The 13819-nt window shown below is 33.3% G+C and overlaps 1 protein-coding gene and 1 long non-coding RNA gene across 7 annotated transcripts in view; one reads left to right on the top strand and one right to left on the bottom strand.

Annotated features, from left to right (window-relative positions):
- LOC144837858 (uncharacterized) overlaps positions 1 to 13819 on the top strand; it is a 53312-nt gene that overhangs the window by 1899 nt on the left and 37594 nt on the right. For 2 of the 6 annotated variants that reach the window (XM_078693146.1, XM_078693148.1), the window contains exons 2-6: positions 450 to 483; positions 693 to 1193; positions 1432 to 1494; positions 3129 to 3260; positions 4762 to 7675. In XM_078693146.1, coding sequence (XP_078549272.1) covers positions 474 to 483; positions 693 to 1193; positions 1432 to 1494; positions 3129 to 3260; positions 4762 to 6782 — 2727 coding nt within the window. In that variant the 5' untranslated portion in view covers positions 450 to 473 and the 3' untranslated portion in view covers positions 6783 to 7675. Of the gene's footprint in view, positions 1 to 381; positions 484 to 692; positions 1194 to 1431; positions 1495 to 1602; positions 1656 to 3128; positions 3261 to 4761; positions 7677 to 13819 lie in introns of those variants that run through there. The other 4 variants (XR_013611555.1, XM_078693147.1, XM_078693150.1 and 1 more) reach the window with 4 other exon arrangements.
- Positions 1 to 13819, bottom strand: part of LOC144837947 (uncharacterized) — a 35367-nt gene that overhangs the window by 10207 nt on the left and 11341 nt on the right. The window contains exon 2 of the long non-coding RNA XR_013611579.1: positions 9685 to 9792. This is a non-coding gene — a long non-coding RNA (uncharacterized LOC144837947). The remainder of the gene's footprint in view (positions 1 to 9684; positions 9793 to 13819) is intronic.

Raw genomic sequence — 13819 nt, 5'->3', positions numbered from 1 at the left:
TGATACATGTAGTTTGTAGCCTAGTTTTTTTTAACAGTTGTATTTGTAGTCTAGTTAGGCCTTATTTATTCTGGCCTTTTTGTTGTTGAAATCCATCTCTCACACATTGACGATACAAGATGTCAGCCTAGGTCAAACCTTGTTTCGCGTCATAACAGGAAACGTTCTGATTGGATACAACGTTGACTTACAGTAGCGTCGTACGCTAAAACGGTACTATCAACCGTTTTCCACTACAACGTTACAACCGTTGTACAACGCGTTGTACGCTAATCCCCAACTGTTCAGACACACATTCTTTTAGCGTCGTACGCTAAAACGGTCTAACGCCATGGGTCTGAACAGGGCCTTAGTATGAAACGATCATCATTTACTAAGTATATACACATTAGCCTATCGGAAGTAGATATATTTGTGAATTATGATCCGATTTAACACTTATTTTTCAGAATTGAAGAGAGAAATTTGAAAAAATGGCAACAGGTACACTGATAATGTATTCACTCATAAAGACTTAATACAATATTATAAACATATTAGTATAATAAGTACCGACATAAAAAAAAAAGATGGGTCCGGATTATATAGGCAAAATTACTGAAAAATGACAATGCTGTATATACAGTAATCCTAGTGTTGCATTGAATAGTAATACTTTTTTTTTTTATTGTTCTGTTTTCACCATTTTATAGATTTTGATCTTGATTTAGTAAATGTTTCAACTTGGTATGATGAGCACAACCTCTTGAGACAGCTAAAAGTTTTGTACCAAGATTTGATTGCAGTAGCGAAAATAGACAGCGCCACCAACACAATACACTTACTACAGGAATTAAGGGCAAATGGACGTTTAAGTTCAGACAATCGTATATTAATATACGATACAATAAAAGTAACTAAACAGTTTGGTGTCATAGATCGGCTCAAACATTCTTTTCTTGAAGTTCAAGAAATTACAAAGTTCACTCGGTATCGACTACAAATTGTAGCTTTCGGAAATGGACTTAGACAGGCTGATGTGGACAGAATCGATGCATTGTACAATGGTAGTGCGTTAAAGAATTATAAAGATGCTTGGAGTATGATTCTGGATTTAGAACAAAGAAAAATAATCTGTGAAGAAAAAATTGAAGAATTCATTCACAATCTAAAACAAGTTGGACTGGAATCAAAAGTAACACCTTTGACTGAAGGTATGTTAGTGCGAAAAGCGTAAAAAACATTAGTTTGGTAAAAAGAAATAAAAAAAACAGTCTGACAACATTAAATCCATGTCCGCCGACTGAACATTGCTGTTGTTTTGTTATGTTAATTATTATTTTGAATATACAATGAAAAATATTAATGCAGTAATTGATATTTTTAAAGAAGTCCAGTATAGAATATCATTGTAGCCTAAATTCAGGTTTTTTCCTGTCATTTATTAAACAGGGCAAGTGGCAACCAGTAGTAATGAAGAACAAGGAATGCCAAAAGATGTTAAATCAGAAACAGGTTAGTTACTAATAATGTACCGTATAATTTTGCTCTCAATCGGTGTTTTTTTAGGTAGAATAAGTATTTCATTTGTTGTTATTATTATTGTATTATTAAAACAGTGGCGACCAGTAGTAATGAAAAACAAGCAATGAGAAAAGAGGGTAAATCAGAAACAGGTTAGTTGCTTTCAAAATAATAATATTTAAAACAAAGAATAAGCAAAAAACATCAAAAGAATACATTCCCACACTAAAAATACGAAACTAACTTTTTCAATATGACCTTCACAACAAGTTACAAACTATAGCGTTACAGTTTACAAGATAATCGGAACAGAAATCTGCCCAGATTCGATTCCATATTATTGCACACTCTCAATGCAGTCGGCGGGACATGAATTGTCTGTAATTGTTGGAACGGAATTAGGAATTTTACCAAATTACTGGCAAGGAATAATAATGACATTTTTATACTTTATACGGTTTTAGGAAGATTTTATTACTTTTAAAATTTGTTTTTATTACGTTTCACTAAAACTCCGCATTGTGTTCGGCCCAGTGAGATGTAAGCCGAAGGCTAGATGGCGTACTCCAGACTGAAAAGTGATTCCAAAAACAGGAGGGGGAACCAACAAGATTGCGGCCATCAATGTGTTCAAAAACATTATTTAATATAAAAAATAATAATCTAATATAATACATTAAGACCACATAAATTACAACACATATTCTTGTCAAAGCACAGTGAAGTTTTTATACAATTAAATATAATAATTGTTAATCACAGTAGGATGAATAATTTCTTGGTAATCTATTTAATACGAGGATCATAATATAGAATGCCTTCGCTTTTATACGCTTAACACACTGCGTTGCGTATCGTTCTCACGCAGATTATAGGCTCTGAACAACACAGGCGTAGTAGTGCGTACTGCGTAGGGCATATCTGATTGGTCGATTGCAGCCGCCATCTTGTTGGTTCCTTCTCCATGGAGAATCATTTGTTGAACTGCGATAACATTATTGTTTGACATCCAGAATCATTTTGGTGAATGAAAACTTTATTTTTCTGTTTGCTGCCCTCTGTTGAGCATATTTCGACACCTCCTGATGGATTAAAAATTATGTTTGTCGCCCTCTATAATTCCGCCTATACAACAATTTAATGAAAAAACTAACGAAAGTTGCAATTGCACTAACTTCATTAATAAGTATGTGATTATAGTTTCTGATACTGGCGAAAAAAATTAACAACAATTATATATAAATGGGAAAATTTGAAAGTGAAAACAATCAAAGATTCTTAATGCATTAAAAACATGATATTATCTAAATAAATCATTTTGTTTGACAAATCCAGTAATGAAATTAATCACATTCTTTAGCTTTCGCCATCTTGGCTGATGGCTTGATCCGGTCTACTGCTACTTACTGGAAATCCAATCCTACAAAATGCACTTATTCACGGATGATATTATCTAGCCCTGCAAAAACTTCAAATAAATAGTTAACATGATTACATTCATATTAATTTGGTAAAAATACTGCCTAATGGATCAAAAGATAAATTGTTAATCAGTAATGTAATATATATTTTCCAAAATAAAATAAATTCAGAAATGATAGAATTATTTATTTTTCCTTAAACAGATGAGGAAGTGCCGACGACTCAAGAAGAACAAGGAAAGCGAAGAGAATATAATGACTCTGCCTCACGAGGAAACAGAAAATCTTGGTTTGTTATCACTCTCGAAAGATTGGGTTTGAAAAAATCAGATTCAAGTGAGTTACTTCAGTTATATGTACGCATTACATAATAATATGGTATTTAAAATTAATAATTGCACAAAAAAAAAAAAAAAATTCCTATTTAGAAAGTATATTAAGTAAAACTTTGATTGGTTAGATAGAATGTTTGAAAAAATGTTTATCAAATAAAATCAAATCGTTTTGGTTGATTTAATCATAATTAATTTGAAAATAGAATGTCAAAAACAATTCATGAGGGCGACAAACATAATTTTTAATCTATCAGGAGGTGTCGAAATATGCTCAACAGAGGGCTGTTTTTATGCTATTTTAAACCTTTTTAAAACCATTTTTAATTTTTTATTTTTCATTTTAGACATTTGCTTGTTTTAGATTGTTTATAACATTTTTCCCTTCTTTTTAATTGTGAATCTCAAGTTTTAACTTTCTGTATTGTAACTTTGTTATGTAATCATGTATTGTATGTTGATTATGACCGAATAAATGAATGAATGAATGATATTTTGTAATCAAATTCAAAATTTCAATTGACATTAACTCAAACACAGTTTCGTTCTGATTAATAATATATTTTGTTTGCCGCCCTCTATAATCCATTTTATTTTCATGTATACACGTTATAGGCACTGTTGTATTAATTAGGACCTATAATGCACAAGCGTATGTCATTCGGCATAAAATTGTGGATGATCATAAATGAATGTGGTTATTACGTAGATTGTGAGTTTAGTTTCAGTAATAAATCATAAATGTTCAACACAACAAATCGCCTTTTAACCTATAATAACTTAAATATTGTTATTGCTGTCGTATACTGTATGTACTGAATGCTGATACACCTAAAAAATATTAAAATTTGTTATACTACAATTCACCACCAGCTAATGTAGCACGCGCCCGACAGGTAACGTGCATGGAGTAAAGAATGTAGTAACGAGAAACAGATATACGTTTACTTTATTTTACAAAACTTTTGTCTATAAAATGTGTGCTACACTTGTCCGTCTATCCACCTCTTGAGCGCCTTTCTAAAAGCGGACATCTTGTAAGCGACCACATTATAGCTTGCGGTTTACTAAATAAGCGGCATTTGCTACATATTACGGTTACATTAGCAGCTCTGGCGACCCAGTCGTTCCAAACAAGTTTTCTTTCTGATTGATAATATATTGTGTTTGTCGCCCTCTATATAATTTACTCTGGTGTACGTCAGCTCCCTATTAACCACTACACAATTGTTTTACAGTTAAAGCTCCCGTAAGCGGCCACCCTCGGGACCGGGAAAAGTGACCGCTTACGAGAGGTTCTGCCGATACAGGGCCAAAATCACAGTATTACGGCTATGCACGATATTTGTTGGCGTTCTTAACGCAACGGTTCTCTAAATTCTCCAGCTAATTGTATTTTATGGTTTAGTATTATTTATGATTTTCAGTTAAGTTTTAAAAGCTTTATCATAATATGAAAATTAATTTAAACTAAATATCTTTCTTGACATTTTTCTTCTCATTAGAAAAGATTAAAGAATATCTGCTTCAAAGACAAAAGAAATTGTGTAGCCAGGCCAGTATATTTACACCAGCAACAATGCATGCTAGATACACAGTTGACATTTCACAGATGTTTACTGATATGGAACTACTGAAAGAACGTGAAAACAATAAAGGCTGCAAACCAACAACATTAACAGAAGTGGTAGATGTTATCAGCTCCACACCTGGATGTAGAGCTCTTATAGATGGGGAGGGTGGGATAGGTAAAACTACTATATTAAGACATTTATCGTACAATTGGGCTACTGGTCAATCAATTAAAGTATTTCAAGGTAAAATTGTATTTTTTTTAAGTTTAAGAGATTTAGAAAATGATGACGACATCTCTGATTTAATTGTAAAGCAAATTAATATGACAAATTTTAATTTAGATACCGATCTCCCAAATGATCCACGGTTAATTAAGAAATTCATAATGAAACATGACGATAAAGTTGTACTGCTACTAGATGGGTTAGATGAATTAAGATTTAATAATCCAAGCGTAATTAGTCTTTTCAGAAATAAATATTTAGAGAAAAGTACTGTGATGCTTACTTCACGATCAGAAAACATTCATGAATTTGTAAAAGAGAGTAACGTACATGTAAGAGTTAAGGGATTTAATGACGAGAGCATAGGAGAGTACATTGACAAACATTTTGAGTATTTAGAAAAACCAGAATTGGGAAAATACCTTAGACAAGAGTTAGACATATATGAGTCGTCGTCGTCGGAGGAGGAGTCGTCACATTCGGTGTCGTCGTTATCGTTCTCGTCAGAGGATCAAAAACATCCTGAAGCGTATGCAATGTGCAAAAACCCGATGCTACTTCTTTCACTCTGTATATTGTGGGAAGATAATCAAAGTCTCCCCGAAAATAAAACTGACCTCTTTAAAGAACTATTTCGTAGTATTTTAAATCAGTTTATCAAACACGATAATGAACAAAAGATTTCTGATTTTGAAAAAACACCAGTGAAGTACGTAAATGCTATGGTTTTATTAGGAAAATGTATGTATAAAAGCTTAAAAGTAAATCAACTTTCAATAAACAAAACGTATTTGACTGAACATTCGAACAGAGATATGGCCGATATGGCCTTAAAACTCGGGTTCGTTTATGAAGAAGCACCAATTTCAAAATCTAAATTTGATAACATTTATATGCCTCCTCACAAATTGATAGTAGAGTCATTGGTGGGATTTTACTTGTGCAAATTATGTGAAAGTGAAGGTATGGAGAATGAGTGCCCAGATGTACGAACATTACTTACACCATTGGATGATGATGAGTGGGAGGTGATACGAGAGAGTGAGCATTTATACAGAGCGAGAGAGTTTGCAATTGGTTTCCTTGGTGATAAAGCTGGCGGTTTCCTCAAGCACTGGGTTACAAATAGTTTGTCAACATATCGCTATCTGCCGAGAAATTTAAACTTTGTTAAAAAAGAACACGAAGATGATGTGGTTAATGAATTAATTAATCACATGACAAGCAAAGATTTCGAAATAAATAATCATTTGGATGATATATCTACCTCCATAAGAATGTTTATTGATCATATTAGTCCAGGTGTACAATGTGACGGGCATTTCATACGTCTAATTATGCAATTGTATTGTATGCAATATGGTCGTCGTAGTGTCCGTGACTTTTGTAGTAAGATGGCATTGGAGCGAAAGGGAAGAGTTATTGCACACATTTTAGGCATTGAAGGTAAATATGACTACGGTGTTTTCATTCACAATCTATCACGTGATGTATTTCATGACTTTGTATCAGAATGTTCTCTCAAACAAGTTCAATTAGCATTATGTGAACTCGGTATCTATGATAGTAAACTTCACAACATTGATGTTAATACATTTTCTTCATTTCTCATTATGTGTCCTAAGCTGAGGGAGCTTTGGATGTATGATTGCAATCTATCAGCTGACGACATTCGTCACGTGTCTGAAAAGTGTTCAATAAGAAATATTACATTTTTTCATCGTTAGTTTTCACTGATAACGTATGTTACTTCTACTATATAACAGACACATTTTTAAATCTCGCAGCAAGCAGGTGTCAATTTTTGATATCGCATATAATTGCATTTCTAACAATAAATTTGTATACAATATAAAAACGACCTTTTATATATAAATCGTATAGTAGATTAAATCAATATGATAATCTAAAACATTAACTTTTATAAAATGTTTATTTGACATACTTACCTTCATCGACGGAGCGCGCGCGCGCGTACTTCCGCACGCGGCACACTAGCAACGGAAGTAATAATTATTAACAGCTGTAGCATGCAGATAAACAAGAATGTTTGTTTCTTATTCATTATAATCTTTATAAGCTGTGCTGCCATATTTAATGAAAATGATTATTTTATAATAATGCAATGTTTTTTACTTGATATATTGTATAGAATTGGTTGTGCGTGTTTTAAAGTAATTATGTGATAATATTATATTAAATGTAATTAATACAACTCTTTATAATTAGGTTGGCTGGTTAAATACTAAAAGTAAAGTGGTACAACTTGAAACTACAAAACATAACATTAACATAATGATGAAACGTAATTTGTTATCAAAAGCAGTTTCATTAAATGAAAACGTAATTAGAAATTAAATTAACAAATAAACACATAATGAGATGTCTTTGGCACAGTAACAACAACAGAACAAAGTTGTAGTAGAATTTGTAAAACTAAAAATGACAAAAATCAAACAATGAAGACATTATATAATATAGTTTGATATCAATGATTAGTTTCATGTTCATGTTTTTAAATATATTTTTTGATGTAGACTTATTTTTTATGTTATGATGTAGAAACAGTGAAATATAATTATGTATAAAATAAATTTAAGGGTGAAAATATATAGATTGGAATAATTAAAAGTTCTACTTAATGTTCAGATATATTTGTGTACAGTCTTTGATTTTCTTTATGTTGTAAGAGTAATAACACTTGGTGTTAAAAATAGTTTAAACCTAAACACTGTGCTGACTTGTAATAACACTTGGTGTTAACAATAGTTAAAACCTGAACACTGTGCTGACTTGTAATAACACTTGGTGTTAACAATAGTTTAAACCTGAACACTGTGCTGACTTGTAAAAACACTTGGTGTTAACAATAGCTTAAACCTGAACACTGTGCTGACTTGTAATAACACTTGGTGTTAACAATAGTTTAAACCTGAACACTGTGCTGACTTGTAATAACACTTGGTGTTAACAATAGTTTAAACCTGAACACTGTGCTGTGCAGAAAACAACAGTAACTACTTGCATAGAAATAAATGTCATAAATACCATTAACAATCCCAGATTTCAATTTGTGCAATATTGGGTATACAGTATGTGAACCCAGTACTGTAGTAAATTTAAAGCCAGGAGCCATGGATTTGATGTGGATATCTTGATGGAGAATTGAATGAATATGCAGCGATCAAACTTGCAATAGATTGTCGAAGACAGGTTAGTTATCCTTCTCTAGCCGAGATCTTTAACACCACGACATTCTCATCGCAGGATTCCAGAACCTTAAACGCTTCATTCTCCTTTACTGGTTTCAATTTCTTTCCAACGTTATTCCCAACACGGTCGCTGCGATCCAATAGGAGCTCAAGATCTGCATCGCTGATGACTTGTTCTTTACAGTTTTTGATAATGCCAGAGTGATCAGTGGAGCGTAACACTTTTAATAGTTCCATGGGATCCATCACAGCTTTTGAGTCTCTCACCATAGTTTTACTGCCTTTGAATTTACTTAAAAACAAAATAAGATAATGAAATGAATGAGAACAATCAATGCATACTGCTGTAGAAGTATATAAAACAATTGTGTTTGCCGCCCTCTATAATAGGGAGGTTTCGCAACCTTACGAATACGATAACGAAAACGGATACGTCATACATTTGTGAAACTTTTGAGCTGATCCCCATTTCATATTCGTAAAGCGTATTCGTGTTGACGAATATCACCAGTCATATTCGTAACTACAAAACGAGTATAGTTTTTGATCTATTTTGCACATTTTGCATTTGAATTAGGAATGATTCATGATGATAATATAATTATAGATTTATTGAAAGTAATTTACTAAAGTAATTTACTAAAATGCCAGGTCAATTTAGATAAATAGCAGTTTTTAAAGTCCTCACTCGCTTTGATGTTATGCTAGGCCTAGGCAGCCAAGCACCAAGCAACACGTACCTTCGCTTCGCTCAAATTTACCGCAGTCATATTTTGGACGCGTCTCAATATTTCGTTGCCATGCGAAACAGATGTTTTTATGGCTTACGAAAACGAATACGTATGCGCGACGTATCCGTTTTCGTTATCGTATTCGTAAGATTGCGAAACCTCTCTAATATGATTAATTTAACATATTTATATGAATAAACACCTCAGGAGGGTTTTTAGGGAGGTGTGAAAGACAAAACTGACCTTGATGAATGACCATCTTCTCCAGCTTCCTATTTGCAGCTGCTCTCTCCACTATCTTCTGGTCAATGGTGCTAATGGTCACTAACCTGTAGACAATCACTGGGTTTCCTTGACCAATTCTGTGGCATCTATCTTGGGCTTGTAGATCTGACTGTGGATTCTATAATACAACTATAAATGCTACTTTACAATGTATTGAAAACAAATAAAACACTAAAACAAACATTACACCACAAGCTTGAGACTAATTATTAAAACATGGGTTCAACGATGTAGCCAATCAGACGCGCTGAAATGAGTCACATGTGCGCTCTTTATTTTTTCACTATCATGCACTTGAGTGCAAAAAGTGCACAGCAAAAAAGCATATTGCACTCTGTGTGTAAATCGTATGACAGATTATTGATCATGCTGTAATAAAATGTAGTCATTATTTATTTAACTTACCCAATCACTGTCATATATAATGACTGTGTCAGCTGATGTCAAGTTGATACCTACCCAATCACTGTCATATATAATGACTGTGTCAGCTGTTGTCAAGTTGATGCCTAACCCACCAGCTCTTGTTGAAAGCAGAAAGATGAAATAATCAGGATCATTGCTGAAATTACTAATCTAAGAAGATAAGAAAACAACCTTCCACTATTGTTTAATCATTGAAAAAAAAATTCACGTGATTCATGGCTGCTATTATTATGAAAAAAACAAAACAAAACATGGTCTGTGGCCTGCTATAAGTCAAACTGATATTATTGTATTAAAGATAGTTATCATTCTTGGATGTGTAAAATTTAAGACAAACACATTTTCCAACTGAATTAAGTTTTCTCTTTGCTCTGACATATTCTGAAATACTTACATATTGTCTATCAGTAAGAACATTCTTGCACTCATTCTTAAAAAAAAAAAAACAGAAACCGTAACAGCATGCGGTAGGCCTAGTTGCTGCTAAAATCAGAATGTGAAATGTCTATATTAACTGGCCATTCTTCATTGTGCATTACCTATATTTACATTTACAAATTGGCAAAAACATAGTTGTTTCTTTACTCTGTATCCATGGGTGCTTACCTGTCAACAGCCATGTAGACGACAGTAGTTCTGTCTCTGTACATGGAGGTATATGTAGGTCTACATGGTCGTGGTGGAGGTATTTATAATAACAATCTGTGTAGCAGCTGTAATCTTCACGTATGTCACGCACTGTCATCCTGCTGTGAGAAGATGAGGACAATTCTGATCAGACATTCAGGTCATCTAAATTCTAGGCCCAGGCCTAGTTAGTAGTAGGCTACTAAACTAGTTAGAATTCACACTCTCCTCCAGTGTTTATGGGCTAGAAAAGGAGAAAAGTATGGTACGCCTTGGCTGGCTGTGTGGTGGAAAGATAACAATTGATATGTTCATAATTGTCACGTTAGTTAGGTGCCATGTAGAGTCTAGCGTAATACCAAAACAGAAACAAACTATAAACACCCAGCTTACCTAAGTTTTGTGGCTCTTAGAAGAAACTACAACAGGCTTAGGCCTACACCTTTTATATTTATTATTATTCATAAAGGCCGCGCTGTCTGAATGATACCAAAGAATATATATCACAAGAATGAGTAATCCGCGATTTTCCCTGTAACAGTAATATTGTCCATGTGGTAGGGCGCCGCCATAAGTGAGGATGTATCTGGGATGTATACAACTTTTTGTGACGGTTTCACTAATCAAAGGCTGGACCACCGGTAGTATTTTCATGGTAAAAAATGTTATCAACTACATGCCAACATCATGTTAAATGCTGTTTGGATATTTAATTGTTCGTTTTAGGTAATTTATTTAGTAAAAACTGCCGTATAAACAGCTCGCTTTATCAACCGGGCGCTACGATAGCGTGACCGGGCGTGTTGGTGTTTACGCGTTTTCACGAAGGATAGTTTAATAATATTCCTATATTTAACTTGTTTCTGGTAAAACAAATAAATGTTAATGAAATTTAACATTTTATCCTATTAATAACATGTATTTTATACTAATTTATATCATAAAAACAATACTTAATTTACCGGGCGTAGAGTAGTACGCGGCAATGGTAAAGAATATGCCGTGTTGAGTAACGATTCGTTGATTTTTGGTGTTGCTGTGTTAGGCCTTTTTTGTGAACTAATTTAGCATGTTAGTAAATAATTGTCTGTAAAAGTGAAGTGCAAACTAGTTTGTTAATAAATATGTATTATAAAATAGTTTACAATTGCAAAATATATTATCATAATTCTATTTAATGTGACATGTATAATATCTATTAAATCAAGTCTTATTTAGTATGTATACATCCGCCCTTATGAGGGCGGGCATCACTCTCTGGAGCTCTCTGTTACAAATTTCTCATGCAAAAATTGCGGAATACTCATTCTTGTGATATATATTCTTTGATGATACCAAACCACCTGCTCTATCGCTTTAAATATAAACCAAAGAGCGCCTTCAACGGACAACATGACACCGTACCAGTTTTTGAAAAATAATTTATTTTATCAATTTAATTTTTCATCACTATGTCGATGTCAAAATATAACCCAATTCGTTTATTTTTTCCTACCTAGGATTTAAATACAATACAACAACAATTGTTTTGTAATATTGTTGGCGCAGTGACGATGCGATAATGCTAGCTGAGTCATCATCATGATGACGGTACAGTGCAACGATGCCACTAGTTTTAGCATAAAAAACACTATAACCAAATACGTTTTATTTAACAATTCTATTACATGGATTGATCTTTTACATTTAAATCGAGGATTCTGTGTGTTTTTCTAAAAATAGTTTCTGTGTAATTTTGAGTGAATAAGTATAGACTTAGTAGTAATCCTATTGTGCTTCTACAGAAAGACCTGCACTAAACTGTGAAACAGCTTTTGTGAAGTCAATAGCGGCATGTGATCGTGATATTAAAGTTGACCTAAAAAGGGTGCAGTTGCTTCCAAATGAATATTGAAATAATTGATAGTTCTTTTGCAATTTATATTTGTATAAGTGTGTTTGGATACAATCATCAATATACCTACTGTACCAGAAAAAATATTATCTGCAATCACAAATTGCAATTTTAACATTTACTATAAATAAGTCGGATACATTTGTTTGTTTTATTCGGTACAATCAACATACCAAGGATTACCCATAGATCTAGAAGAAGAGCTTTCCAATGAGGTCCTTATAACAAAAACATAGAAAAAATTCACACAAACATAACAACAGTCACAATACATCAGTCTGGTTATGCCCATTACTAAAGCTTTATAACACGTTTATACTCATCAAGTGTTTTTATAGCTTTTATGTTTGATGGAAGATTATTCCAATATTTAATAGTATTATATTAAAATGTTTTCGAAGCTAACCCATTCATATTAGGAATTACAATATTTTTATTTAATTTCCTTGTACAGTACGTATGTTGTTTAGAAATATTTGTAAAATTGTCTGCTTAAAAAGTGAAATCTACATCATGGTATATCTTATAGGCGTGGGCCTATAATAGTGAAATCTACATCATGGTATATCTTATAGGCGTGGGCCTATAATACTGTAATCTACATCATGGTATATCTTATAGGCGTGGGCCTGTGTAATCTACATCATGGTATATCTTATAGGCGTGGGCCTATAATACTGTAATCTACATCATGGTATATCTTATAGGCGTGGGCCTATAATACTGTAATATACATCATGGTATATCTTATAGGCGTGGGCCTATAATACCTGAAGTCTATCTTAGAAATTTAACTCGGTGTTGTTTATGTTCAGATAACCAACAGCTTTGAGTTGTTCCTGACCAATGTGTGCCCTAGGGGCAATGTGTGCCCTAGGGGCAATGTGTGCCCTAAGGTCAATGTGTGCCCTAGGGTCAATGTGTGCGCTAGGGCCAATGTGAGCACTAGGGTCAATGTCGAGAATAAAACGTACAATTTTGTTTAAGGTTACCTGGAGGTTATTTTGAAGGAATGACGTTATACCAGAATACCAGTCTGTATACACTGAATTAATTAATGCAGAGCACAAATGTTTCCTACTAGCCTGCCTGTACAGACATTTCAATCTGGTGGTCGAATTTGCTTTAGTTTCATAATAGTTTGTAACATATTCTTCATTTGAAATACAGTTATCAATTTGTAAACCAAGGTGCTTATGGAATCATGACTAAGGATATTATGATCATTAAAAGTGATTTGAAATTCTCAATATTTTAAACTTTTCTCTCAACAAAATGCATTCTGTTTTTTGTGGGTGCAAGGACAACTTATTTTGAACTACCACAATTGTAACATAATTCCATACCATGACCTAGTTAATGTGAAATGTATAATGGATCACGATGAGCCACCAATAAGGCACTGTCAGTGGCATATAATAATAGTTTGCAATCATTATCAATACAAATAGACATATTATCGTTAATATAACAAATAAAAAGGAGCGGGCCTAAAATACTGCCCTGTGAGTACATTGTAATGTTGGGGAAAAAGTGTTATCAATACAACGTCGTGAGGTATTTTCCCGATTGATCGTAATCAAAACGGT

The sequence above is a fragment of the Antedon bifida genome, chromosome 3, assembly GCF_963402885.1.
Source record: "Antedon bifida chromosome 3, ecAntBifi1.1, whole genome shotgun sequence".
Lineage (NCBI taxonomy): Eukaryota > Metazoa > Echinodermata > Crinoidea > Comatulida > Antedonidae > Antedon > Antedon bifida.
This window is presented reverse-complemented; position numbering and strand designations above follow the sequence as displayed.